The sequence below is a fragment of the Suncus etruscus genome, chromosome 10 (genome assembly GCF_024139225.1).
Source record: "Suncus etruscus isolate mSunEtr1 chromosome 10, mSunEtr1.pri.cur, whole genome shotgun sequence".
Classification (NCBI taxonomy): domain Eukaryota; kingdom Metazoa; phylum Chordata; class Mammalia; order Eulipotyphla; family Soricidae; genus Suncus; species Suncus etruscus.
In genome coordinates, this window is record NC_064857.1 from 40,013,776 (window position 1) to 40,039,257 (window position 25,482).

At 36.3% G+C, this 25,482-nt stretch overlaps 1 protein-coding gene across 1 annotated transcript in view; it reads left to right on the forward strand.

Annotated features, from left to right (window-relative positions):
• The window catches only part of LOC126020150 (aspartyl/asparaginyl beta-hydroxylase), a 77,020-nt gene that overhangs the window by 13,479 nt on the left and 38,059 nt on the right, over window positions 1-25,482 (forward strand). The window contains exons 4-7 of the mRNA XM_049781617.1: window positions 4,260-4,408; window positions 9,799-9,897; window positions 12,280-12,369; window positions 18,309-18,446. Of these exons, the coding sequence (XP_049637574.1) occupies window positions 4,260-4,408; window positions 9,799-9,897; window positions 12,280-12,369; window positions 18,309-18,446 (476 nt within the window). The remainder of the gene's footprint in view (window positions 1-4,259; window positions 4,409-9,798; window positions 9,898-12,279; window positions 12,370-18,308; window positions 18,447-25,482) is intronic.

Sequence of the window (25,482 nt, forward strand, 5' to 3'; positions counted from 1 at the left end):
AATAATATCTTTTATTTTTCTTAAACCCATAGATAAGTGAAACTATTCTGTGTCTATCTCTCTCCCACTGACTTATTTCATTCAGCATAATTTCCATGTCCATCCATTTATATGAAAATTTCATTATTTCATTTTTCCTGATGGCTGCTTAGTATTTCATTATATATATGTACCACCGTTTCTTTTTTTATTGAATTTTTTATTTAAGCACCATGATTACAAACATGATTATAGCTGGGTTTCAGTCACAAACAGAACACCCCTTCACCAGTGCAACATTCCTACCCCAGTAACCCCCCACCCTCCTTCCCATCCCCTGCCTGTATTTGAGACAAGCATTCTACTACAGTTATTGTTTTTTTAAGTTCAGTAAGCTGTCGTTTTATCTTTCTTAAAGGATAAGTGTTAAAAATACAGTAGTAAAGGTGGTACCACAGTTTCTTTAACCATTCATCTGTTGTCTGCCATCTAGGTTGTTTCTAGGTTCTGGCTATTGTAAATAGCACTGCAGTGAATTTAGGTGTGTAGAAGGCATTTTTGCAATGAGTTTTTTTATTCTGAGGGTATATCCCTAGGAGTGGTATTGCTGGATCATGTGGAAGCTCAATTTCCAGTATTTTGAGGAATCTCCATATTGTTTTCAATAAGGGCCCTGGACTAGATGTTATTCCCACGAACAGTGAATGAGAGTTTTATTTTTCCATATCCCCATCAGCACTGATTGCTCTTGTTATTTGTGATATGTGCTAGTCATGTGGCATGATGTCATTGTTCTTTTGATTTGCCATCCCTGATGATTAGTGAGCATTTTTTCTTGTGTATTTCTTCTTTGAGGAAGTGTCTGTTCATTTCTTCACCCCATTTTTTTTATGGAGTTAGATGTTTTTTTTCCTTTTAGTTTTTGGGTCACACCCAGCAGCACTCAGGGGTTACCCCTGATTCTACACTCAGAAATCACTCCTAGCAGGCTCGGGGGACCATATGGAATGCCGGGATTTGAACCACCATCCTTCTGCATGCAAGGCAAATGCCTTACCTCCATGCTATCTCTCCGGCCCTAGGTGTTATTTTCTTGTTAAGTTTTGTCATATCTTAGATATGACATATATCTTAGATATCTCTAATATATATCTTAGATATATGTTGTATATCTTAGATATATGTTGCTATGCTGTCCAGGGTTTATACCCTTTTAGTTGTGGCGCTCACACATACTGGGATGTGGTATAGCTATAAACGTCTTTCATTCTGTCACAGATGGTTGAACCTCTATGTTCAGGGGCCAGAGTGGTAGCAGAGAGGTAAGGCATTTGCTTTGCATGTGGCTGACCCAGAATGGACCCAGGTTTGATCCCGGCATCCCCTATGGTCCCCTGAGCCTGCCAGGAGTTATTTCTGAGTGCAGAGCCAGGAGTAACCCTTGAGCACCACCGGGTGTGCCCCTCCCCCTTAAAGAAGAACCTTTATGTTTAAACAACAGAACTGCCAGGATCATATGATGAAACACTAAGAATTGAACTCACAACCTTATTTATGCTCACAATAAAGGTACCCTAAGCTATCAATCTATTTCACCCCCCTGGACCCCATTGGGAACTATTTTAATATTCATACATTTAATATTATTTAATATTTAATATTAATACATTAATATTAAAATATTTTAATATTTCAGAATGCAGAACTGCATTTTTCGTGCCTATTGGTTCTTTTATTTGGTGGCCTTTTAAACCAAACACTGAGTTCTCCATGTCTCATCCTATATCTAGCCCTAGAAAAAGACTGTCTATAGATATATCTAATTCTTCAGTATTTCTGTAAAATCTTTTGATTTATCAATGAAGATAGAGCACAAGAGGAGGTCTATGAATAGAAAAGTTCATGCCACTGTATAAGATTTCACTCCCAAGGAAACAGGCTCTCTATGCATGGTAAAGGGACTAAAGGAGGGATACAGGAGAAATTTCACCTGGACTTAGCTGGTGGTGAGTAGGAGGGATTGTTTAGAAGAAGAAAAGGCTCATTTGGGGCTGAAAGTTAGTGCAGAGTGTAGGGCATTACCCATGTACACAGTTGACCCAGGGTTTGTTCCCTGGTATTTCATAGGCTCTTGAGCCCTGCATGAGTGATTCCTATGCTCAGAGCCAGGAGTAAATCCTGAGCATCACTGGGTGTGTCCCTTCTCCCACCCCCCAAAAAAAGAAAAGATAAAGGGAGAGACAGAGAAAGAGGGGAGGAAGGGAAGGAAGAAAGAAACATAAAAGAAAGGGAAGGAGAAAAAAGAAAGGGGGAAGGAAAGGAGGGAGGGAGAGAGAAAAGAAAGATAGAAAAAGAAAGAGAAGAAAGAAAGAAGGAAGGAAGGAAAGTAGGAGGTAGGAAAGAAGAGAGATAAGAGAAAGAAAGGAATGAAGAAGGAAAGAGGGGAAAAGAAAGAAAGAAAAGGAAAATAGAAGAGAGGAAAGAATGAAAGAATACAGGCTGGGGTGCAGGAGGAGGAAGATCAGGGGCATTGGTGGTGGGAATGTTGTACTGGTGAAGGGCGGTGGTCTGTTTATGACTGAAACCCACTTGTAATTATGGTGCTTAAATAAAGATTTTATTAAAGGGTGGGGGGAGAAAGGAAGGAAGGAAGGAAGGAAGGAAGGAAGGAAGGAAGGAAGGAAGAAGAAATGAGAGAAAAGAAAAGAAAAAAACTACCCTAAAGGTTAACCCACATCTCAGTTTGAGATATGTTTTCCTGAATTTTAACTCTGGTGAAGCTCATGTTCTCTCTGGAACACGTATTCTCTCTACACATTTCTTTTAATAAAATCATAATCCTTCACTTAAAAGAAAATGAAGAGGCTACAGACAGGTAGCACAGGGAATAGGGTGCTTCTCTTGCATGTTGCCAACCCAGTTTCAATCCCTTGCACACCTTATGGTTCCCTGAAAATCTACCAGGAGTGATATCTGATTACAGATTTAGCAGTAACCCCTGAGTATTGCCTGATGTGACTCCCCACATCTCTCTCTCTCTCTCTCTCTCTCTCTCTCTCTCTCTCTCTCTCTCTCTCTCTCTCATCATTGAAGAAGTCTGTGACTTTAATATGGGCAGGAGGGGGAAAGTTTTACTAGCAGGGAAGTAATGTCTAAGCCTTTCCAGGGAAATCTAAAGGATGTCTTGTGATACTCTGTGTAATAGGTTATCTGTTAGTTTGGCACATGCAGTACCATATTTTCCAGTTAGTTTTTGCTCCACTGTAACTCATATTATTTGTGGGCAGCTGCTTCTTTCCAATCCATTTTTTCATCTGTAATACGTTTCCCTTTTGGCAATTTGACTTTATAGATGAGAAGAGGAGTACAAAGAATTGGTCCTGGTAATTTACTGTTTTCAAAGGGAATGGAAGACTCCGTTCGTTTTTTGCATTCTGTGTACTGCCTTCCTTCGTCCACTAGAGGGTCCCATAACACTGCAGGATATTTCTTTTGCACCATGAATAGGTTATCCCAGAGATGATGTTCTTTACCAGAAACCAGTCAACTGTGTACCTGTTCAAGTTTTGTACTGACTTTTAGACCCTGGGTTTTATCTTTCTGTCCTGTATTCATTACTTAAAGTTAATAACTCTAAACAAAACCAATCTTCGAAAAAAATATTTTATACAAAGAATTGGAAAGGAGACTTTTTTGAGGTAAATTTTACTTATGTATGATAAAAAGTTAAGTGATAGATTTAAAAAATGAAAATGTATATGAAATGTTTATGATCAATATATTAAGGATCTATTTGGCTTATTGATACTATTATAATTGCAGTATAAAATCCTAATGTTTTTACTTAACCCCATCAAGAAGTTAGATTTACATATTAATGTTTGAGCTCTGCAGTATAGATGCTTGTGATTTGTAGTTTCTCAATAAAGATATCCAGAATATGTTAGTTTATTTAATTTTTATTAAACTTTTATTAACTTTTATTAAAAGTTCTCAGGGGAACTTGGAGAGTTAGAGTTTCTCCTGAGTTATTCTCCTGACAGTGCTCATCCTAGTAGAGTGGACTTGATGTCTGATGTTCAGATTTTGGTGGCAAAGCAGTGCTGTTTGGTCTTGATGGTTGGAAGTCTGGGTAGACCTGTATCCAGCAATGCCTATGGGGCCATCTAATGCTGGGATCTAACTCAGGGCCTGGCACACGCTAGGCAAGGGCTCTGTCCTCAAGCTCTCTCCCTGATCTCTATGCACAATCTCTGTTTAATCTCTGTTTTTATTTCTTCTTACCAAATCAGGTCACACAAAAGGGTCTCTACTTACCCTGCAGAGATTAGTTCAACTCTTTCCGGATGAGACTTCTTTAAAGAATGACCTTGGAGTGGGGTATCTCTTGCTAGGAGAAAATGACAATGCCAAGAAGGTCTATGAAGAGGTAAATAAGCCAAAATCTCTTGTTAATTATATCAAATGATTTGATCAAGAAATTCTAATGTCATTTGTAAATCACATCCATGCACTTTATCTCTCAATCCTTTAAATTCATGTGAAGTGTAATATAAATATGGTAAAGTATTAAAATAGTTGCTATTCTAAAATTTATTTTCATATACTTTCTCCCCCTCAGTCAAAATTATAACATTTTGTGTAATTTAATACTTTAAAAACTTAATCTAATATAATTGTGATTTGAAAAAATAATTTATGTTTATCTGTGTTCTATCCCCAGTACCACATGGTCCTCTAAAAACTTCTGGACTCCCAAATATGTGACCCAAACAGAAATCAAAAAAAGGGATAAAGAGTATACCTTCAAATTATCAATTTACAAACAGCCTTTCTCTAAGAATTCTTGATTAAAGTAAAAGGAACCCATGTTTACCATATCCATAAGCATTCATAATATTTCTTTTTTATTGTTAAATTATCTTTATTTAAACACAAATATAATTGTAGTTGTATGATTACAGTCATGTAAAGAACACCCCCCTTCACCAGTGCAAGATTCCCACCACCAATTTCCCAGATCTCCCTCCTTTCCACCCCACCCATACCTGTACTCAAGACAGGCTTTCTACTTCCCTCATTCATTCACATTGTTGATAGTTCTTAGTGTAGTTATTAGAAATATTTTTCTTTTTTTGCTTAAAGTTTGCTCTGTAGAAAGACTATAGAACACAAGCCTTTAGGGACAATTGAATAAAATACTGACCTTTCAGTAGTTTATTTTGTTTTAGCTCTTCATCCTCTAGAATAGTAGCCTATAAAAAGGATTTTCTTATAATGGATGTTTTAATGTATACCTTCCAACTCACAAACAGCAATAAAATCTAAAAAGCTATAATTCATTCAAGCAATAAGAAATTTTATTTAACACAGAATTTACAGGGTAACAAATAAACTTTGAGGTTAAAATAGTCAATGCTTCAGTAAAAGAAAGATGGACAATGCATTTTCTTATTCTTTCTCCAGTAAGACCCTTTGTTCAGTAGTTTTTAACAGGGAACTGAGTACACATAAGGATGCACCTTCTTAAGGATAGCCAGTATCCTCATACCTTCTGGTCTGAAGTGGTGTGGTCTACTGACTCCATACTGAGTCTGGAGACTGTCCACTCAGTCTCCGCATGGTGCTTTCCTCTGTCTACTGCTGTTGATGACTAATTGAGAATCACTGAATTTAGATCAAGTGTATTTTCACCATTGACATAACATTTTCTTTTCTGAAATAAACAGAATAGCATATTATTATTATTATTATTATTATTATTATTATTATTATTATTATTATTATAGCATCTCTAGTATATACTCAGAGTGGATTGATTTGACATTGAAAATATGTGCCACCTATAAATGTGCCTATCTTAGATGGCAAATCATTGTGGGCCATTGTATTTTCTTTTTCCTTTTATTTTTTTTCTGACTGGGGTCCTCTTAACATGTACTCAGGGACCCTCTACTCACCTCTTCTGGTGAGGGCAGTTCAATGCTAGAGCCTGACTTTGTGGGATTGCACTTCCAGAAATACTATAGAAAACCTGGGCCACCTCAACTGCTCAGGAGCCTCCAGGTAAACAGAACTGAGGTGGGGGCGGAGGTGGTGGTTAACTGTGAGGTGTCTGGGGCCCATGAAGAGTCTCTCTAGGTTAAGAGACATTTTATATTCTAATTCATAAAACATTAGCTTTTCCAATTTGGATAAAGTAAGCATTATAAATCTCTAGGATTCAATACCATATGGATATAAAACATGCATATCTATCATATGCTTTATTTTGCTCCTGTCAGAAGTCACTAGAATATCTTTCTGGTCTTTTTACTAAGATTAGTGTAGTATCTGTTCCTAGAGGACACAAAGAAGACATTGAAAACATATATATGAGATTCACAGTATTCACAACATATTCATTCATTTCATGTGATACTAAATTTTCATTATGGCAAATATTTTACTTCATTGTGAAAATGAAATTTACCTGCTGCTTATTCATTTGAAGTTACAGTTGTATTTAAATAAGAACACAAGGATATAGAAACTCTAAAATATAACTATGGTATGCAATTGAGAGGTTTATTTCTTAAAGAAGCATTAGTCATCTGAAAATGTGTGTGTGATTTGCCTTTCATTCCCTCCTCTCACTTTTGAGTTCATAAACTATAACTAATTGATTTTCTTTCCTTAACCACAATTTATCTTGGTAATATCTGTGTTTCAATCAGTGATCATTTTCTGGAAACTTATTGTAACTATTTTTTATTTTCTTGAGTGTTTATTATAATTAAGCTTGTCAAGATTATTGCAACTTCCTTTTCTGGATTTGTGCTGCTTTCCATTTCAACCAAGGCTGAATTTCAAATGCTGCCATGCAGACAGCTCATTATTTGTGGCTTTGGGAAGCTTCTGGCTTTCCTCCCTGTTAATATAGCACCTAGTACCACCAGTTACCCAGTACCCACAGTCAGGTTTCAGAATTTTTTCCTTCCCTCCCACATCTCTCCATTCACACAGCTGACACATTATTTATGAAAACCTCACGCACTTATTCTGGAAATGATGGGTAAGGAAAAAACACACAATGTCTTCAGACTTTACAATATGCTACAAATTCCTCATTTCTTTTAGTTTTACGTTCTGAATAGCTTTTAAATTCCTTGCTCTTTTCAGTACAGTAAAATAGTTTTATTGAAATCAATTTAACAAGAGAAATGTGAGAGAAGATCAAGAGAGGGAAGAAAAGCTGACAAGACACATTTATTTGAGAATGAGATACAGGCCAGTCCTAATGTGGAGAATAAGCCCTTTACAAAGTGTTCCTTTACAAAGTTGTTTATGTAGTAGGGCTTCTTCAGAATGCCTTGACAACTCTAGAATTTTCTGCACACGAAAAAGTTCATCTGTGTGTTAACACAGGGAAAGAGCGTTGGACTTTTTTATATAGTTATCTTGACCTTTCAATCCCACCCTTCTTGGGATGGTGCCATAGCTTCTGCTTCTGGATGGTGACTTATTTTCTCCATCTCCAAATAGGTCAGTGAAATTCCCTTCTATTTTATTCTAGGCATGTAGAATCCATTTCTGCCTAAAATAGAATAGATTTGTCTTCTCATTCTTGTTTTGCTCTGGCCCATCACAAAATTCAAAAGTCTAATCGGATTCTCTCATCCTTATCTCCAGCTCTTCATTAATGATTCCCATTACCACAGCCGTGGTGCTCCAATGTGTAATTGCCAACCCTTCCCCTAAAAAAGTTGAGGTTCGGGCCCAGAGAGATAGCACAGCGGCGTTTGCCTTTCAAGCAGCCGATTCAGGACCAAAGGTGGTTGGTTCGAATCCCGGTGTCCCATATGGTCCCCCATGCCTGCCAGGAGCTGTTTCTGAGCAGACAGCCAGGAGTAACCCTGAGCAATGCCGGGTGTGCCCCCCCCCAAAAACCCCCCAAAATTGAGGTTCATACCTTCAATGTGTATGTTTATGTTTCTGCTTTATATGTACTAATATCCTGTGCTTTATAAAATAGATACCTCAAAATAAGGTTTAAGAAGAAATGAAGGGCCTGGAGAGATAGCACAGCGGTGTTTGCCTTGCAAGCAGCCGATCCAGGACCAAAGGTGGTTGGTTCGAATCCCGGTGTCCCATATGGTCCCCCGTGCCTGCCAGGAGCTATTTCTGAGCAAACAGCCAGGAGTAACCCCTGAGCACCACTGGGTGTGGCCCAAAAACCAAAAAAAAAAAAAAAAAAAAAAAGAAGAAATGAAATAATTTAAAGATTTTTCTGTGTAGTTCTATTGCCAAAATACTTTGTTCACATTGGTAATTTAATATTTTAATATGAATTTTAGTAAAAACAAGATACAGTGATATTTGTGACTAGATGATTTTCCAGTGTTGACAATGTGCCATATAAAGTGTTTGTACTGGAACAGAACTGTTATTTGTGCCAGTTTGAGGGGGGGAGGCAGAGGAAGGAGATATAAAGAAAAAGAAAATTCTTATTTTTCCATTTCTGTAGATTATTACTAGATAAAACAACCTGTATGTCCTTTGGGCATCCCCTTGTAAACTGCCATAGCATAGTAGTTGCTGGTAAGGAACCAAGCAGTACAAGCAGCCCCGTTGGCTGGCTTCCTTTGGGTGTTGATTCTCCCCAGTCCCCTCTTGAGACAGCTTGATGAAAACCTGCTTATCAGGCTGATGACAAGGGGGCATTGTAACCCTCTGAACTCTTAAGTATTATATTTCAGAGACAAGTGCAAGTAAAATTGTTTGTGTTTTTCTTAGACTCTCTAGAAGACTGTCTTACACATGATAATCAATAGGACCTTTTTTGATTTACCTGCCTTCCTCTTCTCCAATCTCATTCTCTTTCTCTGTTCCTGCCAGGATCCCTTCTTAAATAATTTTTCTCCCATGCCTTGTGTGAATGAATGCCTTTTCACTATCTCCTCTATCTTTCCTTTCCCTGGTGCCTGTGATTTACCACTATTTACTCCATATCCCTCTGAGAGCCAAGTGCTCCTCTTCTTACCCCCTCTGCATTTCCATCTCTATGATTATGCTTACCAAGTTGTATTCTCATTGTGCTCCTGCCTAAGGAATACCTGTCTCCTATGGCAGTGCCATCAGCCTCAGATTCAAAGTTGAAGAGGAAATCCATCTTTTCTCTCCATGCACTCAGCTCAGACCGTCTTCTCTCACATATGTTCTGTTAATGAATTTGTATAGGAGCTTCATGTGTTGTTTTGTTTTGATTTCTCAATTTGGAGGCATTTTTCAGTATGCCATTAATCATAATAAATGCATGTGATAAAATACCAGTGATTTGATTTATACTAAACATTTACCTGGGTTTTATCAAAAAATACTTGATTTGCTTTTTCTCAGCTCTTAAAATGGACTCCAGAAATTTATGTTGAATAAATCATCATATCTCATGAATACCATCTCAATTTTCTCTTAATAAGCCAAGTATAATGAATGTATAAAAAGAAGTATATAATGAGAGTCAATTTCAAGTATAGCAAATTTAAAGCAAATTTATTTAAGGCATATCAATTGGCAGGCTTTTTTTTTGATTTGCATTGTTAACACAATATTTAAGGGTCATTGACTTCATTTGTTGCTTCATTCTTAAAGAACTAATGTGGGATGTGAAAACATTTTATGTTGTGGGGAAATGAGGCCATTTAAGTTGAATATGCAATAAAAGACTCATGTTTTCAACTGTAACATCGTAATCCACTCTAACTAGAGCAAAGCTAATTAACATTTATTTTGACAGTCATTTGTAGTCAATCACAACATTTTTGTTCTCTTTGAGTTTAGGTTCTGAAAGTGAAGCCTGATGATGGCTTTGCTAAAGTGCATTATGGCTTTATCCTGAAGGCGCAGAACAAGATAGCTGAGAGCATTCCCTATTTGAAGGTAACTGGCCTTGCTCTTCCTTGCTGTTCAGCCTCAGATTAATTTGAATTGTTTGAACACCCCTGATTATGCATTCAGGTGATTGATGAGCATCGCTGAGTCTTTGCATCAGCACACTATATCCCCTCTGACCATGATATCTACAGTGTGGCCTGTCAGTATAATTGTGTGTCAGATACAAAAATATCACACTATCTAAAACACATTTGTGAAGAAATTCTCAAAGTAGAGGTATTATTAGTTTTTATTTAAATGGTGGGGATAGATAGGTAAAAATTACAGAAACAGTGTCTTACTATAAGGTAATGCATGAAGTGTTCCTTTTATAGTTCATTTTAGATAATGTGTCGTTCGAACAGAGCTTTGAATCTATATGCAGTAAAGTAACAAATGTGGACTGAACATATCAGAAAGTCTGAGCATAAATTGCTCAGAATAAAATGCATCATCAGACACCAAGAATATGTCCTAATGGTAGATCAGATTGCTAGTCTGTGCAAAGCCCTAAATTCCATCCCTGGCACTATAGGGTACCCCATAGTTGACTCTGAGGCATTAAATATTTCTCATGTCCCTGTGCCTAAGCACCACCATCTACTTAAAAATCTGTGTTTTCATAGTACTCTTCCGTGTCTAAGTGAATCCTTATCAGTTTAGCAGAATCATATTTTATCTACCTCAGGCTATCCAACAAAACTTTTCCATAGATCTTTTTCATATCTGGTATCAAAAGAAACATAGTAAGGGAGCAACAAATGGCCAAAGTTATCAGAACTGGAGTTTTTTGCCTATAGAATTGAGCTTACATGACTGGGTAGGAGTGGCAGAGAAGGGTCCATGGGATACTGGGAAATGGCCACTCTGCTATGGGTATGATGTTAGAATGATATACGCATGAAAATAGGATCCACAATTGTTAATTCCTGCACATCAATAAAAATGGAAAAAAGCAATTTTTATAAACACCACAGTAGGTGTGTTTTTATTTTATACTCTGATATGATAGCTACTAATCTAATGTACCATTGAGGAAATAAACTTTAATTATAATTAATTTAAATATTAACTTGATATTAATTAGGCACTTGCTTTATCTGAAAGAACATTATCTAGCTCACATCCTAGCACAAAAACCGCTGAGTATCCTCATGTTCTGCCCCCTCCTACCCTCATATCCCCTAATTCTTGGTATCTGTTACTGGGCCACTGCAAATCTTTTTATCCTCTCAGAACTCTGTAGACAAGAAGGTTTCTCTGATTTAGTGTTTTCCTTACTTCCTTCAACTTAATAAGGCCCTAATTTTATTTTTTGTGCTTCAGAGACAGGGAAACAAGGGCCAGCTTGATTAGTTTACCCGAAAGGACATTTGATTGTCTGTTGAGTCAAGAGCCCTGATCACACTTTCTTCTGAAGTGACCCTTCTGCCCTGGCCTCTGTTTTCCCAAGTAATGCAATATCTTTTCTTCAAAACGAATAATAACGGGCATTCCTTTTTTTTTTTTTTTTAAACAAGCTCAATGATACAAAGTTTTGATACAATTCCTCTTTTTCTATAAATTTTATTTTCTTACTGTTGAATTTTTCTTGGTGCTCAATGCTCAAGAGACCCTGGGGCAATTCCTGGTGATAAGTTGGCTAATAGGGCAGGTTAGTTCTACACCTGGGCCCAAGGGTGCTATGCAGCAAAAGCCTTAGGGACTTCAGAGACTTCTAAAACTGCAGTGGTGTTAGGGAGGCCATGAGTGCCAGGAATGAAGACAGGGACTCTCTTAAGCAGAACCTGCACCCCTGCACCGTGTGTTCTCTCCCCCAGACCCTTTCTCTCATTTTTAACATAAATCTTGATTTCACATAGAAGATTAGTAGGACAAGAGCTAAGTGTTTAGATGACATAAAATAGGATTTGTTCAGTAATAGTTCCCTTTTCAGCATTTTAATTTGACTTTACTTATCGTACATGCTTTGTAAAAAAAATTAATTCAAAGGGAGGGCCCATTTGCTTGGAAAGAAAATGAAAATACTTGCAGTTTGGTCTTTGTCACTTTAAACATATAAACATTTGAGCAATTTGGTTCTGGGTTTGGAGTACAAAATAAAAGTGATAGACATCAGCCAACGAAATTATTTGGATATGGAAATATTATTGCTCCCAGAGAGACAATTCACAAAGCACCATACTAATTATATGAGCTATTACAGTTAATGATAAATGCATTGAAACATTTAGTTTAAGCCCCTTCTTTTTATTTTACATTTTAAAAGTTGACCAGTAAGCTAATTGCTTAAATTCAAGATGAATTTTTCTGGTTCCGATGCTTTTTGTAATGAATTAAATCCGGTATCTAAATGTTTCATTAATACTGACACTGTCCTTTTCACAGGAAGGAATAGAATCTGGAGATCCTGGTACAGATGATGGGCGATTTTATTTTCACCTGGGAGATGCCATGCAGAGGGTTGGGAATAAAGAGGTAATTAGTGAACTTCTTGTCCTTTCTAACAGAAAATAACTCGAGTGTGGTAGTGATCCTGGTGTAATTTTTGTTTTGGACTTTTTCAGTAAAGAGTAGGTATGGTAGGCCACACTCACTGATGCTCAGGAGTTTCCCCATCTATACTCAGTTTACTCCTGATAATGCTCTGGGCACCAAATATGATAGGAATTAGACTTCTCTAGACCATGTGCAAGGCACTAATGTCAGAAATGATGTCTAGGAGAAAATTACTATTAAAAATGTATTTTTAGGTATACAGTTTTTGAAGGTAGTGGCTTAATAAAACCTTTTTTTTTTTTTTTTTTTTTTTTAAAGGGAGAGGTTGAGGTTACACTATCATTTCTCAGGGCTACCTCAGGCATTGTGCTCAGCGACCACTTTTGGCTGAGTTCAGGGGAACTATATGCAGTGTTGGAATTGCAGTTATTGGCAGGCACCTTATCTTCTGTACTTCTTTCTCCGACCAGAAAATCGTTTTTTGGAACAATACATAGTTCTTACTAATCATGTAAAAAATAGTTTGGGAATTTTTTAAAATTGAGAACAGTGTCTAAATTCATGTATGTATATACATATATGTGTGTATGTATGCATTTTGGTATATGTTTTTTATGTCTGTCTGTGCTTACAGCAATAGCATTGCCTTAAAATATATGACATTTCTGAGCTTTTTAAGTAGTGAAAAATATTTGAACAGTTTGTCAAGATTGTATTTATTTAATAGTACAAAATATAGTTATTTTTAGAATGAAACTCTTGATTGCTAATCATACTCAATCCAGTAGTCAATTGTGTAAATTACTTCCTGAAATATTTAATACCAAGTTTCAGAAGACTACCTGTAGCTATAATAAGAATGGGAACGGACACACAAAAATAGAGTAGTTAAAGCTGTGATTATTACCTTTTTCTGAGTACATTGTCAGCTTCTTTAAATATAAGGTTAGCTAATTAGTCATGACATCATATTCTTTAAATCCCCACTAAATCTCACTATCGATCTTGATTTTCTTGACATTGTTAGAGAGTGAAACTTCCTGTTTCACTGTGATGTTACCTCATTACTGCCTTCTATGTTGGACTCTATATAGTCAAAGAATAAAAAGACAAAGTGAGACACTGAATCTTTGTAACTTAAGCATTCTGGGTATGTAATGAAATGTCATCTAAAAGCAACACAGCTTCAGGTTTTGGAAATTACTAGAAACAGGATCATTTGGAAAATACTTCAGAGAAGCAAGAGGTTTTCTGATGAGGGAATTGCCCAAGAGTGACAGGAACCAATTAGAAGTAATAGAGCTTTGGATAATTGATACTGTTTGCTTTAAACATTTCAGTTTATTGTAACTTTACCCTTCTGACCTCCTAGTTATCAAGTGAAGTAGAATGAAACATTAGTAAAGAAACAATGGTTTATCATGCTTAGAACTAAGATAAAATGGCGAAGTGAAGAGAAAGTAGGAAGAAGCATTGCTTGTTAATAACTATATTTGCATCCTTCTATTCTTTTGGATGAAAATGCCTAAGATTTCCTTTGATTTTAATGTCAGGGGTAAGAAAAGATTTTGATACCATATCTAACACTGACACATGCTCTAAGTGTAATTGTCACTAATTAATTTACCTTTGAACAGTTGAGAGTCCAGAGCAGAGTCAGATAAGAGAAGCCTATGATTTAGTTTTACATCTTAGATGAAAACAGCACTAACTTCAAGGGCAGAGAATTCACTACTTAACATTCATACAAAGAGCTTGAGATTTGAAAATATGGAACTTCTATGTCAGTTATCATTAATATGCAACAAACAGCACAGCCCTTAATTGTGAAAAGTTCAAAAGGCTTTAACCTTTCAGGAAGACAAATAAAAATCTGTAGGAACCCATTATTCATATATTTTCAATTCTATTAACTTTGAAATTGAATTGACTTTCATACTTTGAGTTTGCATATTAGCTTTCACCATTCAGGATGTTCTTGTCCTTGGGCCTCTGCTGTAGGAACCGACAAAGAACCAAACCTACATTCTGTTACAGAAACTGGCAATAATATTATTTTTGGAATATTTTTCTCTCTCTTTTAGTTTTTTTTTTCTTTTTTTGGCCACACCAGGTGATGCTCAGGGGCTACTCCTGGCTATGTGCTCAGAAATCACTTCTGGCTTGGTGGACCATGTGGGATCCATCCTGGATCAGCCATGTGCAGGGCAAATGCCCTACCACTGCGCCATCACTCTGGCCCCTATTTTTGGAATATTTTTTAATGAATATGTTTTTGGCAGGAAAACAAACCATGTTAGTAATTCTGCTTCTATATTTCTATATTTCAGTATTTCTATAACTCCTAGTTCTGCATTATACCTCAGTTCTACATTAAGTCCTGATTTTACATGACTGTTTTCCTCTTCTTGTCATCACACAGTGTCAGAATCAACCCTCTCCTCTTCATTTAAACTTGTTTTTCTTCTGGGTTCTATATCTCACTTGATGGTATTGCCAGCTTCCCAGGATTAAGACTGGATTTAGCTTGAGCTCCTCTGTGTCCTCCTCAAAGCACCACCTCTCTCCAGTTTGTGCAAGGCCCTGATTTAGAGAGACACTGGTTTAGCTCTTTAGTATCTAATACATCTTGTCTCATAATTGATCAGTTTTGTTATTCCGCCTCTGCTATCTTTCACTTCGTGATGTCTATAAAATCTGGATGGACGTTTGATGAGTTGTTTGTTTTGCTTAAGTCTTATTTTCTTCCATACCATTTTGTGCTCCAAAACCCATAGTGCAAAAAAAAAAGAAAGAAAAGAAAAAAAAACAAAAACAAACAAGACAAAGTCCTATTTGCAAGCAGTGATATTTACTCTTCACCACAGGCCAGTTTTAACCAGCTCTTCTTTTTCCAACTCATGTATCCTATAAGTCCTATGCCATGCAAGAGGTTGACAGAGTTTTGATCCACAGAATTTCATATGACCTCTGTAGCCTACCAGGAGTGAACCTCAGAGCACACTGGACATGCCCCTCCCCCACCAACACACACATGAATGTGCATACACATATGTGGACACACATGTTATGTCTCTTGTGTCCCAAAATGTACCTCATTTCAGAAGGAACAGCTGGGACTGGGGTCACGTGTGACATATAGGTCATTTACCACTCTTGGCCTGAGTCTTGCAATATACCACTTCTAGGTGTGTATGTTTATATATATGCATACTTATAAACCATTAACTAGCAGTAAACTGAAGTATAGAAGACATTAGTTAAACTGTACTTAAAAGTATAAATTTAAAGGTATTCTTTTCATTTTAGTTTTTCTCATTAGCACAATAGGTAGGGCGTTTGCCTTACACGCTCCCAAGTCAGGAGCGATTTCTGAGCACATAGCCAGGAGTTGCACCTGAGCATCACCGAGTGTGCCCAAAATCCAATATATATATATAAATAATATATATATATATAAAATGAAAAATGTAAATAAGAAATTGTCTCAGGATTCTAATTTGGTTATTGATATTCTAGCATTAGTTATTTAAGATAATTTAGATTTAAAATTAAATGCAGGAATCTGACCAAATCATTGGGTTTTCCTATGTAATTGAAGATATCATTAATAATGATTTTAAAGCTTCTTACAAGCCATCCTGATTCAGTTTCTCAAAAGTTAAATAATAAACTGGATTGATATTACAATGGGCAGGGAGCTTGCCTTGCAATGGTCAACTTGGGTTCAGTCCTAGCAAGTACTACCAAGAGTTATCCCTGAACACAGCTATGAGTAAGCCCAGAGCTCTACTGGCTATGACCTCCCAAACAAGAAAATAAATAACTGAGGAAAAAAGAAAATAAATAACAGAGAGCTATGCAATAAATGTTTTCTTTTGACATGAACAACAGAAAAGATACCACAGAGCACTTAAGAATACCACTTAAGTGACATTACTTGACCAGGAAATTTGGCATGGGAGTATGAAGGCCATTTCTAAAATCTAAGAGATCTAGGTTTTAGTTTTTCTCTCCTTCAGTTTATTTTGATTTTTGGTCATTCTCTGTGGAGCTTGGGAGTATTCTAAGTGACTTATACGTAAACTTCATCTATTATAGTTAATATTGCTGTTCACTATAACACTGAAAAGCATAGGAAAGAACTTTATGTGGGACCAAAATAGCTAGACTAGTCTAAATGCAGGATAAATTTATTAAGGAATAACTAGTCACTATTTTAAGGAAATTATGTATGGTTTACAAATTTATAATGTAATTTATAATGAGGAAAGGATATATTGTTTAGTATACAGGACAGATATATAAGCAAGTCTTAGAACATATGTTCACGTGAGGCTCTAGGTTCTGTCTTCAGCTCCATAAATTTTTTAAGGTTAGTCTATGCATATTAATGTGAAATATTATTGAAAAAGATAAGCTACTTATGGAGTTTGCTGGGTTTTTTTTAATGGTATTAAGATGAAGTTTCCTGTATAACTCTGGATATTTATCCTTTTTAAAACTTTTTAAAAGTTCAGGATATTTATCTTTTTTTTTAAAAGAGCCTGAACATTTGTAAATCAGAGACAATTGAGATTTTTAGAAAGATTTAACTGAGACTACATACATAAAAACATACCATAAATGGAAAAGTTTGCTAAACTGTTACATCACCCTTGATTTTCCTAATGAAGGATATAATCATGAAAACCATTTAAGGCTTTTAAATAATGTCATTTTATAATAAGTTTTATGAATATATCCTTCTTGGATATCTTCTTCATCAGCCTGTAGTAAATGCTTAGTTTAATTAATCAAAATATATATTTAAAATCACATTGCAAAGTCGTAATTAGGTTAGACTTTGATCATGAAGGTGATAATAATAAGTATACCACAAGTAGTGTGTTCCATTCTAAAGAGTGGAGTGTGCACAGTGCAGGAAACATAGGTTGATAGAGAAGGACCACTGGAACAAACTCTAGTGCATCATTTGAAGGAGGCATATGGAAAAACATTCTCTGTTGCCAACTGGCCCTGAAAAGGCTAGTCATTCTGGAGTCCTGTTGGATTATATTATAGCTAGCCTTCAATGGTAAGTGTTATCCCTTATGGCAGAACATTTTAAAAAGCAAAATTGCCTTTTAAAAATCTAATATGAGCTAACACTGTGTTTGTTGCCAAATGAAAATATTTATTGCCAAGTGAAAATTTCCTTTCTGCTACTAAATTTAATAGAGATCTTCATTCTGTTATATTTAGTAACCCTCTTCAAGTTGAACATGGAAAAAATATGCATGTAAAAAATTATTCTCTTGGGACCTAAGTGATAGAACAATAGATAATGCACTTGCCTTGCATGCAGCTAATCAGGTTTGATCTCTAACATGCCAGAAGGAAGGAAAGAAGGAAGGAAGGAAGGAAGGAAGGAAGGAAGGAAGGAAGGAAGGAAGGAAGGAAGGAAGGAAGGAAGGAAGGAAGGAAGGAAGGAAGGAGAGGAGGGAGGGACGGAGGGAGGGAGGGAGGGAGGAAGTAAGGAGTTCTTTATTTTAGCATTGCAGTTCAGTAAAAATAAATATTAAAGGTATTAAAATAATCCTTTTGTTCTCAAGGGAAAACAACTTAAGAAGTGAAAGCTATAATAGAAATATAGTCTACTTTGATGTCTTACATTATTTATTCATTTAGCTGGGTTTTCTGGGAGAAATTAAAATAATGGAGTATGAATATTATTCACACAGAATGTACAATCTAAAATGAACAAATTAAATTAATTTATTTATAATATTAAGTTATAATCAGAAATCCAAGTAATTAAAAAATTTCCAACAGTAATAAATTTGATTATCTTTGTTTAGATGTCATAAAGTAATACTTAAATAACTTTAATGTGAATAAAGATGCTTCATTTGGATTCACTTTTTCTGTTCTTTCAGGCATATAAGTGGTATGAGCTGGGACATAAAAGGGGACATTTTGCATCTGTCTGGCAGCGCTCACTCTACAATGTGCAAGGATTGAAAGCTCAGCCTTGGTGGACCCCAAAAGAAACAGGCTACACAGAATTAGTTAAAGTGAGTATAACTCAAACTTTATTCTCTACTAGTATATTTCTTACATAAATCAGAGAATGTTTCTGATGGAAACACTGAGGAAAAGATATATTTTATTTCCAATGACATTTGCAAGAATATTTGCAAAAAGAATCCTATCCACCCATTATCTGAAGGTGAGACAATAAAGAAAGGAATTCATCTTGGAGAATAGTTTTCAAACATTTTGGCTTTAGCACCCCTATACATTCTTAAAAAAATATCAAGTCAACCTGAGAAGCTTTTTTTTCTGGGGGGCGAGGGAAGGCTAATATAATTATTTGATTTAAAACTGAAAGAATAGGGCTGGAGTGATAACATAGTGGTAGGGCATTTGCCTTGTATGCTACTGACCCAGGATGGACCGGGGTTCAATCCTGGGCATCCCATATGGTCCCCCGAGCCTGCCAGGAGCGATTTCTGAGTACAGAGCCAAGAGTAACTCCTGAGCACCACCAGGTATGGCCCAAACCCCAAAAAATAAATAAAATTTAAAAATATAAAATAAAACTGAAAGAACAATTTTTATCTATAAGAGCTTTAAAAACAAGAGATCTAATTTGTGTTAACACAGATAAAATATGAAGGTAAATGAGAAGATATAAAATGTTTTATACTTCTTTTTGATACCTGGCTTAATAGAAAATAAGAGGAATTTCACACTTTCTCACATACACATATCAAAGTGGTGACATCTACATAATGGAACCTTCAGAAAATTGTTTTGAGTGTTGGTGGAGAATATACATGAAAAGAGCAAGTATCGTTGTATGGTTTATAGAATTAGTTTTGATGTTGCAAAACCTCCACAGAAGGGCTAGGTAAGTTGTAGGTATCCTAGAACCACACTTGGAAAACTACTTATATATATAAAACATATATAATTATATATTACTATATTATTTTATATATGACTATATTACATATAATTTAATAAACTTAGATATAGGTATTTTTAGAAAACGTTGTGGGAAATAGGAAAGTAAAATTAAGTGATTCTAATAATTTGATGGCTGTGAGTTGGAAAGGAGCTTTTATTTTGATGTATTAAATCCAAACTTTAGGAATGACTTCATTATTTGATTGTTGCATTGATTAACTTCTCCTCTTAGACATCTTAATAAATAGTACATAAAGCAACTCATTTTTTTTGATAATAATGTTTTCTGCACAGAGTTTAAAATATGGTCAAAACAGTAACACAGCAGGTAAAGAACTTGCTTTATGGGTAGTCAATCCAAGTTAAATCCCAAAATATTCTGGTTCCTCAACCAGCCAGAAGTGATTCTTGAGTCTAGAGCCAGGACTAAGTCCTGTGCACTGCCAGGTGTGGCCCCCAAACAAACAAAATATATAAAATATGACAGTTGTCCTACAGGTTAGAGGGACCTCAATGGTATCCTGTGACTGCTATGTACATTATTCCTATAAGGACATACCCAAGGAGCAAGAGAGATATAGGGCACTTGTCTTGCATGTGGTCAACCTTGGTTTGACACCACATATAGGCATCTCAGCACAAACTGGAGTGATTCCTGAGCACAAAGTCAAGGGTGAACCCTGCACACCTCCAAATGTTACTCATTCCCCCCCAACACACATACAGCCCCAAAAAAGAATGTTATATATGCTATATGTGATTTTTCACTAATCCCAAGCAACACTCAAGTGCTCAGTGGACACTAACTGGCTCTCCTAAAATTTAACTCATGTCTGATACTAAACTACCTGGAGATAATGTATGATCCCCTGCAGGGGTCAAGATTCACCTACATAGAACTGCCCTTCGAGGGTCAATCCCAGGTCAGACTGTCAGCCATTCTTTTCTAGTACTGACTATATTCAGTCCTTTCAGAATTTTTATAGAGGGCCAAAGAGGTAGTACAGTAGTAGGGCATTTGCCTTGCACACACCCCGGATGGGCCTGGGTTCAGTTCCCGACATCTCATATGGTCCTCCAAGCCTACCAGGAGTGATTTCTGAGCGCAGAGCCAGGAGTGACCCTGAATGCCACCAGGTGTAGCCCCAAAACAAAACAAAACAAAACAAAAAAACAATCCCATCCACATTAGTGTCACACAAACTCAAATATCTTGGAGTCAACTTGCCTAAAGATGTGAAGGACCAATTAAAAAAAAAAAAAAGATGTGAAGGTCCTCTACAAAGAAAACTACAAAACCCTGCTTCAAGATATAAAAGAGAACACACGAAAATGGAGACACATACCCTGCTCATGGATTGGGAAGATTAACATTATTAAAATGGCAATACTCCCCAAAGCATTGTAAAGATTTAATGCAATCCCTATAAAGATACCCAAGACATTCTTCAAAGAAGTGGATCAAACACTCCTGAAATTCATTTGGAACAATAAACACCTGTGAATAGCTAGAACAGCCCCTGGGAAAAGAAATGGATGGCATCACTTTCTCCAACTTTAAATTGTATTACAAAGCTGTAGTCATTAAAACAGCATGGTACTGGAATAATGACATAATCTCAGATCAGTGGGATAGTCTTGAGTATTCAGAGAATGTGTCCCAGATATACAATGAATTAAATTTTGATAAAGGGGCAATAAATGTAAAATGGAGCAACTAAAGCCTCTTAAACAAGTGGTGTTGGCACAACTGGTCAGCTACTTGCAAAAAAGCAAACTCAGGCCTCCATCTAACATCATACACAAAGGTCAAATGCAAATGGATTAAAGACCTTGACATCACACCTAAAACCATAAGGTATATAGAACATAAGTAAAACACTGCATGGCAGTGAGACTAAAGACATCTTCAAGGAGGAAATAGCACTCTCCAAATAAGTGGAAACAGAGATAAACAGATAGGACTCTATTAAGCTGAGAAGCTTCTGCACCTCAAAGGAAATAGTGCCTAGGATACAAAAGCACCCACAGAATGGGAGAAACTTTCACCCTTTACCCATCAGATAAGGGGCTAATATCGAAAATATACAATGTACTGACAGAACTGTACAAGAAAAATATTTAATCCCATCAAACATGGTTAGAAAAAATGAACAGACAATTTTTCAAAGAAGAAATATAAATGGGCAAAAAGCACATGAAAAATTATCCACATCACTAATCAACAGGGAGATGCAAATCAAAACAACAATGAGGTACCATCTCACACAACAGAGACTGGCACACATCACAGAAAACAAGAACAATTAGTGCTGGCAAGGATATAGAGAGACAGGAACTCTTATTCACTGCTTATGGGAATGCTGTCTAGTCCAGCCCTATGGAAAACAATACAGAGATCCTCAAAAGACTGGAAATTGAGCTCCCATATAATCCAGCTGTACCACTCCTAGGAATATACACCAGGAACACAAAAACAAAATAAATGCCTTCCTTACACCTATATTGATTGCAGTGCTATTTACAATAGCCAGACTCTGGAAACAACCAAGATGCCCATCAACAGATGAATAGCTAAAAAAAAACAAAAACAAACAAAAAAAAAACTGTGATACATATACACAATGGAATATTATGCAGCTGTCAGGAGAGACAAAATCATGAAACTTTCTTATATCTGAATATACGTGGAATCTATTATGCTGAGTAAAATAAGTCAAAGGGAGAGAGACACAGAATAGTTTCACTCATCTATGGGTTTTAAGAAAAACAAAAGACATTATTGAATAATGCCCAGAGACAACAGAGATGGGGGATGGAAGGACTGGCTCTTGATGTGAAGCTCACCACATAGAGTGGTGAGTTTAGTTAGAGAGATGACTACACTGACTATCATGACAATGTTAATGAGTGAATGAAGCAGAATGCCTGTCTTGAATACTGGCAGGGAGTGGGGAAGGAGGAAGATGGGGGAGATTGGTGGTGGAAAGGTTGCACTGGTGAATGGGGGTTGTTCTTTTTATGACTGAAACTCAACTATAATTATGTATGTAATCATAGTGCCTAAATAAAAAAAGATTAACATTTCTCTAATACCTAAAAAACAAAAACAAAACAAAAAAAGATGTATAGAGCTTAATTTACTGCTCCTACCTCTTTCAAATGATCAGAAGATACTGATGAATGTGTCAAACATTTAATCACTTGTTCTTTCTAGTGACCATCCCTGTCCTTGAGGTTGGTTAAGCATTTTGCCTTCTAACCACTTCACTAAAATAATCTCAAATAACCAGAGAGACAATAAAGAAATTAAGCAGCTTGCTTTTTGCTTTGCAAGCAGCCAACCCAAGCTGTATTCCTGGCTCTTCATGTTATTCTTCTGAGCATATCTAGAGGAGATCCATGAGTAGTGAACCAGGAGTAAATCGTAAGCACTGGGACCAGAGAGATAGCATGGAAATCGGTGTTTCCCTTGCATGCAGAAGGACAGTGGTTCGAATCCCGGCATCCCATATGGTTCCCCGAGCCTTCCAGGAGCGATTTCTGAGCATAGAGCTAGGAGTAACCCCTGAGCTGCCAGGTGTGACCCCCCCCCCAAAAAAAAAATAAACCAGAACCAAAACAAATCGTGAGCACTATTCCTATTCTTTAGGGAGAAGGACTAAGATTAACTGTACTCCCTCTTACCTGGTTCCAAAAATGGGAGTTCTCTTAGCAATCATCTCTTAGTAATATATTACATCAGATTTTCAATTCTCTGCTATTAGGAGCTAAAAAATGTATCATTTTCACGTGAACTTTTTTTTTTTTTTGGCAATGTTGTACTGTTGAATTCCACTTATCACACATTCCATTTAGTTAATCTCTTACCAGTAAGTATTGTTCTTCTCTTGATGCATACTCAAACTTATAACATCTTTGGAAAGGACATTAAGTTTGGTCTGCTGCTTTGTGCTAGAATTCTGATTGTAATAGCAGTTTAAAAAAATTGGTGATGGGAATGCTGCACTGGTAAAGATGAATGTTCTTTATATGAAACCCAACTACAATCATGTTTGTAATCATGGTGTTTAAATAATTTAATTAAAAAATTAAAGAATAGATTTTTGTATATTTTCATATTGCAGCTTTGAACACGATAGACTGTGAACCCTCACTCAGGTATTAAGATCTCAATGATCACCACCTGAGTACCACCAGGTGTGGCCCAAAAACAAAACAAAACAAAAAAAAAAGGAAAATAAAGTGGCTCTGTTGTTACCCAGAAATAATTTTCTCAAAAAATCTGGGCAAAGAGCAAAACAAGCCTATTGGTAGGTATACTGGAGTTCTAACAAGTTCATATATAAATCATAAAATCTCAACTGCCTGAGTTTTTTGATACCCTTTGCCAATTTACTGTTGTTTTTAGTAAAATTATTATTGGTATCTATAAAGTCTAAAGTTCAATTTAAAAAAAAACAGGATGAAGTCATTCAGTCAACAAATTAATAATAAACCAACTATTATATGAATAACTCTGGGGGTCAGAGAGTTAGCACAATGGTAGGGCGTTTGCCTTGCTTGCAGAAGGACAGCAGTTCTAATCCCGGCGTCCCATATTGTCCCCCGAGCCTGCCGGGGGTGATTTCTGAGTGTAGAGCCAGAAGTAGCCCCTGAATGCTGCCGGGTGTGACCTCCCCCCCCAAAAAAAAGAATAACTCTGTAATAAGTCAACCTCTTATTAAAATAAGGAGCTGCTTCCAGTACTTCTTTGTGCTCCTTTCTGGGTTACTTTTACAAAAATTTCTTATTTAAAAACTTTTATATAAATTTCTAAGCCTCTTAATTTATAGCTAAATTTTATAGCAAATACATTTCACCTTTTTCCAATACATTTTATTTCAAGAACTGTGCAGTGAAAAGATTCAAACATTTAATCACATATAGAAATGCTGAACTACTCATGTATTAATGGATAAAGTCTTTTTGTCCAGGTGACATTACTCAGACAATGCATTTCTTAATTAATAAAAGCCACAGTCTGAAAGAAAAGTGACAAAGAGAGGATAACTAATCTATCATTCTCATACACCAAGTCACATCATTGGCAAAATATTCCTGGGCTCTCCTCCAACTGTAGTATAACACAACTACTTTGTGAAGAAAAGTCCTCTACAATATTATTTACATCAGAAAAGCTGCACTGAAAAGCTAAGTAAAAGGATACAAGAGTTTTCTTCTTAATAGTGAAGACAAAGAGGGCATAGGAAGAGTAAATAGAAAGGATTATTTTAAACTACAAATTGGCCTCTGATTGTTGTTTTTATAGTATTCCTCTAATGATTTTTTTTATGGGTGGGGCCATATCCAGTGATGCTCAGAGGTTACTCCTGGCTCTGCACTTTGGAAGTAATTCTGGTGGTGCATGGGGACCATATGGGAAGCAGGGGATCAAAGTCTGGTCCACTTTGTATAAGACAAGCATCCAACTTTTTGTACTATCACTTTAGATCTCTCTAGTGGTTTCTCTACATTTGAGTTCACATCTAAATTAGCTATGAAAAATGGACATCATAAAAAGAAAAGGCAGAGCAAAATTCTTAATATGGTGGGTCTTCCTTTGTTGGAAGAAATCGTTTCTATTTGTAAGCTAGCAAAGACTCAATTCATTTTATGTTTCAGTTTCCATGGTAAACACCACAGGGCACTTAGGACTACAAATCAAAAGTAGGACGGTCAGTCACCAACACAATTCAAAAGAAAATATGACTAAAATATAAACCCTACTAGAATATGTGTCTATATTTTCTTCAAGTTGCCTGCCCCTTACAGTAGCCAAACTGAACATCACATAGTGAGGGAGAACACTGAAAATTCAATGAGAAAAACAAATTTATGCATTTTACTAAAACATTATCTCAGTCCTTCAAGAAACTTATGCTCTAAATTTCACTGAAACATGAAATGGGAATAGAGTAAATAAAAAGGTGCTATCCATAGTAGTTAATTGTCATGTAAGAGCCAGTTGATTATTCTAAAAGAATATTGGTTAACAATTACAACTGCCAGATTTTAAAGCTTAGGGGACCATATGGGATGCCAGAGATTAAAACTGAGTTGGGTCTGCCATGTGCAAGGCAAATGCCCTACTGATGT